At 39.3% G+C, this 5,326-nt stretch overlaps 1 protein-coding gene across 1 annotated transcript; it reads right to left on the bottom strand.

The window, feature by feature from the left end:
• Window positions 1-339: 339 nt before the first annotated feature.
• LOC124459581 lies at window positions 340-2,769 on the bottom strand. Its single transcript, XM_047009049.1, has 3 exons — window positions 2,307-2,769; window positions 1,281-2,206; window positions 340-1,236 (listed from the first exon to the last, which is right to left on the bottom strand). The coding sequence occupies exons 1-3, from the start codon at window positions 2,767-2,769 to the stop codon at window positions 472-474; spliced, it is 2,154 nt and encodes a 717-aa protein (XP_046865005.1). The 3' UTR covers window positions 340-471.
• Between the last annotated feature and the right edge of the window lie 2,557 nt (window positions 2,770-5,326).

Genomic DNA, 5,326 nt, shown 5'->3' with positions numbered 1-5,326 from the left:
TTCGGCCACGACATTCTAAAATCCCTTCTGTATTGCGCGTAAAATTAAGTTCTTTGCATTGTTGCTCGTACTTTGGTTGTAATTGACCTTGCTTTTGGGCTTGTTTGACAAATTTCATCTTAGCCTCTTCAATCTCGGTAAAGGATAATGGTCCTGTTCTCTTTTCCCCTTGTGTACAATTGTTTACGAACCTGAAGAGCCATGAGGACACTCTTAGAGCTCGTTTAAGTGAGCATTTTCTTAATAACTGTTCCAGAACATCACCACTGAACTGTTTTGTTGTCATTGCGATACTTTTTTGGGAGACTGTCGCTTCTGCTTCTGTTGCAGTAGTTGGAGTTGTGGTTATATTACTTGGCCATCTGCTCATATCAGATAACCATTCTGGACCGTAGAGCCACGTCTGATTTAATTTCCCACCCCTGCTGGCCAAATCTGCAGGATTTTCGGATGTGGGCACATATCGCCATTTTATTTCAGGATGTTGGTGTATCTTACGGACACGGTTTGAGACTGCTTATAATGGCCCCGTCCAAGTATCCAATGCAAGGCGACAGTGCTGTCTAGCCATGCAAAACTTTGCGGCCGCGATAAATGATCCAAAGCGTTTCGCACATTCACGAGAAGGTTCGCTGCCATGTGGGCTGACACAAGTTCTAGCCGTGGAACAGTAAGGTCCTCTTTTGCCAGACGACTTTTACCAGCAACTAGAATTTGAGTAGTTCCCGATTCTTGATGAATAACTGAGTACACTGCAGCTCCTACACCTTGTGTGCTAGCATCCCCGAATGCATGCAGCTCTAAAGACTTGATTGGTTCTCGGAACCCAGCTAATGATCGCGGAACACTTACTTCACAGGGAAGATTGCTCTCCCAGCAGTCCCATCGATACTTCAAAGAACGGCTTAGCTGTACATCCCACAAGAGCTTCTCCTTACAGATATCACGATAAATTATCTTTCCCTCTAGAATTAAGGGTGATGTAATTCCCAAAGGGTCATAAACCTGAGCCAATCTACTCAGTACTTCTCGTTTCGTTTTTGCCGATTTCTCTGATGGGATCACTATGGAAATCTCGTCACTTTTCTTTTTCCATAACAGTCCCAAAACTTTAGATTCTCCAGATTTTGTTCCAAGTTGTTGTTTTGCTAAAGTTTCTTCTTCATCATCCTTTTCTTCTTCATCTGCTTCAAGCTCACGGGCCTTTCCTTGGCTTCGTCTACTGTTTGTCCCCCACTAAGCAGATCGTCTACATACATAGACTTCTTCAGTTCCTCAACGATATCTGGCATCTTTGTTTTCCAAGTTTCTAGGTGATGCTCTAACACTCCCCCAAGCAGAAATGGGGAGCAAGTTAGGCCAAAGACGACTCTTGTGAATCTATATGTCAAGGGTTCAAGTTGACTGTCAATCTTCCAGTGAAACCGTAAGGCATCTCTTTCTTGTTCTTTTATTCGGATCTGGAGGAATGCCTTTTCTATATCTCCACAAAGTGCAACTGGAAATGAGCGATGATGAACCAATACGCTCCAAAGCTTATTCTGTAACGGCGGGCCTGGGTAGAGGCAATCATTCAAGGATGGAGCACTTGGAGTCGCTCGAGCGGATGCATCGTAAACTACACGGATTTTCGTTGTTTGTGCAGCTTTACGTATCACGGGTTTATGAGGTAAGTAGAACTCCCTACCCACTGGGGGCTCAGTTACAAGTTCAACCACCCCTTTGCTGACTTGTTCGTCAATAATCCTGTTATACTCACTGGCCATTCCTTCCCTGTCTAATCTCTTTACAAGACTGTTGAGGCGTCGCAAACTTCCTTCTTTGTAGGATGGTAAGGGCGGATGGTTACCTCGCCACAGTAGAAAAAACTCGTACGAACCTTCTGAACTCCTGAGCAATTGTTCCTTAAACTCTCCATACACTGAGATTTGATCGTGTTCTGAGGTGTCGGCAAGTCCTAAAACATCTAACCGGCACAACGTCTCATAATCCTTTTGAGTGGTTTGTGTTAGTAACATATGATTGTGATCAAATTCCTTTCCAGGGGACATCACGAACCATCCCAGCTTGGTCAACTCCGCGATAGGTTCGCCATCTTTGCCTATTCGGGGACGATTCTTTGTTTTTATTCTGGCATACTCCCCTCCCCCAAGAACGACATGTACTGGAAGCTGAGCCTTCGTGTCACCATCTTGGATATCAACCCCTTTTAAGTGTGAGTATTTGGAAATCATATGGCTGTATTGGGGGGTTTTTTACTGATAAAAGTTCACTTTTTTCCACTTTTATTAAATCTACTTCCATACCAAACTCTCCATCGAGGGACTCCACTTTAGTTGCATAGGTCTTCAGACGTTCTACACTACTACTCAGGAGCATGTCCACTTGTTTGGTTGTTATGTCAACAGGGTTTATGCCAAGGACACTTACCAACTTTGCAGATGCATATGAGCTGCCAGCTCCAGAATCAACTAATGCTTTACACATGATCCCATTAACTTTCACTGTCAAGACTGGAAAGACTCCTTCGTTGGTTTTTGTTGCGGTCATCAGGGTTTTCTTCCCCATTGCTTGTTCACACAAAGAAGTATGATGTCTTCTCTCGCAATGTTGACAGGTTATTTTACTGGTACAATCCGCTGCTCTATGCCCTTCTCCGGTACAGTTGAAACAGCGGCGCTTTTTTGCCAATATTTGTTTTCTTTCGTTGATATCTGTCACCTTTGAGCAGTCAGCTGATTTTGATCCTTTGCATCGCAATAGACACATTTACGCTGACCCAATTTGGTGTTGAATACTCTTTCGCGGAGACGGTTTCTATTTTTTTTTTCTCCTTCACATATAGGGTTTCGCCTAGTCCACAATGTTAAGGCTTCTATTAGCTTAATGTAATCCCATTCATCCCAGTTGGGACCTGTACGAACCAAGTCGCTTCTTATACCAGACAATTTGTCCAATGTCATTGCAACACTTCCATTGATCTGCGCCAGCTTTCCCATAGTTTCTAAAGACTGTACGCAACAGGTGAGTCTTTCGCAGAATTTATGTACCTTCTGTACATTGGCATCTGGTATATTGGGTAAGTCAAGAATTTCTTTGGTGTAGGCTTTAATCACTTCTGACTCCTTTCCATACTTAGACTGAAGTATACTTTTTGCTCGGTTATACCCTTCACTAGTGAAAGGTAGTGCTTCTATGGAATACTTGACATGTTTTTCAAGCAACTCTCTCAAGTATGAAAATTTTGTTACATTGGAAATAGTTGATTTGTCAATAGTCTTCGCTGAACTGGTTCCAGAATCTGCCAATCTTTGTAGCTTCCGTTAAATTTTGAAATCACTAGCTTTTGTAGTTTAGCCTAGACTCTACCAATTGTAGAATTCATTTCTCCTGTCTCTCCGAGTTTGTCCTCTTGACTAACTTCCCCAATTGAGTCTTGTAGTGCAGCTTGGTCTCATGCAACTTCTTTCTCGAAATTTAACTGGATCCTTTCTTAAATGTGCTTTCTTAATTTCATCCAATTTCCATAAGCCACTTGGTAATTTTTCATTGCATTGTCAGCTTGACTGATGGTATTTTCTTCTATCAGATTCCTCCCACTCCGAAATGTTTTCGACTTTTTCGCTACTTGCTATTTTCAACCACTTCAACTGTACAATTATGGTATCTGCTTCTTTACTAATTCATTTAATGCATCACGATGCTCGATTTCCCGTGATTATTCGACGCAACGAATTTCTTCAGTTTTCCGCAAGTGATTGAAATATGTTTGAGGTAAGCTTGAGTGCTAGCTCCTGCAGCCCCTGCTTCGACACAAGCTTTCAATTCTTGTTCTTGATCGAACTTATTTCACTTATCCCGTCGGAGGTGCCATTGCTTTAGAATCTTGCCTGTCGCCCAGGCACATTCCTTTTCACTATGTCGAATAGATGCAACAACCTGCCTTGAAAAACGAAATTTTATTCTCATGCAATGTTCGATCTCATACATATTACCACTCACTCAGACTCTCTCAACCCCTTTGCACAACAAAATATCAATCAAAATTTTTCTAAGCCTATTGGTTAACGAAATTATAACAACTAAGGAGAATTTGTTCTCTTGTCAGTAGGACATTCAAATAACACAACTTTATTCCCAACAAGTTAATGAAATTATTTGTTGAATGATCATATAGGTTTACATTTATAATTTTCTACAAGACCACGCCTTTAAACAAAGAACTGACGCAATTTGGTAAATCAATAAAAATTTTCCTGTTTCACCCATTTTAATGATGGCAAAGAAAATTTCATAATCATTTTTTCACAACTTTACACAATTTTATTCTTAAACACTGTGCTCCGCACAACACTGTTTAATATATCGGTTTTGAAATGAGAGAATATCACCAATTGAAGAACTACGTTTTCATGTATGTTTCTATAAATACTAAGAGCTCTAATTTGAGTTTTTAAATGACTTTTATGTTGCAATATGTTTCATCCTCTACTCTAACATAACCAATACCATGTTCAGGAATGAGCAAAAATTATAACCGCTTTGAAAGTTAAAATACGTTTATAACAAAGTTATTGGTTAGGATTTCTAAAGATAAAAATCAACAAATGGATATGTTGAATGAATTTGTAAAAAAAAGCATTGTTTGACTGATAATGAAAATACTGCCCCAGCAAATTTACATAGGCACTCATTGTTCATAAACTACTTGTCACAAGCACGATTATTAGACCAGAAAATGTTCTTTGTTATAAGCCGTTTATGAACAATAAGTTAATTTCTATAGAGTAACCTTTTTGGGTAACGTAGATTTTAAACCGGATAAGATCATTGGAGACAATAACCTAGAATTAATTACATATCTGACTCGGCAAAATTCTATGATAAGGTGTGAAGCAAGCCGCCATCATTAAAAAACATGAAACTGACTATATTTGTTACTAACATCTGCTTCCTGAATTCATATACTGTTTCAAAGTCGATAATCTAGATTTGATTTTTTAAATTGTTTGAAAGGATTGGTTTTTAACCTTTCTTTTAACTAATTTTCCATTTTGAGTTTTTGTTTTTGCCATTTTTAAAGTGCTCGGTTAAAACAGTGACTGGGTGAGGAAAATGTTTGGCCTGTATTTTTTTTATGATAACGTATAATATAGGTGCAGATTTGACAAAACGTCAAATATAACAAAAAATTTAAATGCATGGTGCAAGTCTGGCCTGGCTAATGAATACGATAAAATATTCCTTATTTACGATCTCCCGCGTTCAAAGATTAACATCATTTAATCGCAATTGGCACAAAAATATACGGCAATAAGTTGATTAA

The sequence above is a fragment of the Xenia sp. Carnegie-2017 genome, unplaced genomic scaffold, assembly GCF_021976095.1.
Source record: "Xenia sp. Carnegie-2017 unplaced genomic scaffold, XeniaSp_v1 HiC_scaffold_1, whole genome shotgun sequence".
Classification (NCBI taxonomy): Eukaryota; Metazoa; Cnidaria; class Anthozoa; order Malacalcyonacea; family Xeniidae; genus Xenia; species Xenia sp. Carnegie-2017.
This window is presented reverse-complemented; position numbering and strand designations above follow the sequence as displayed.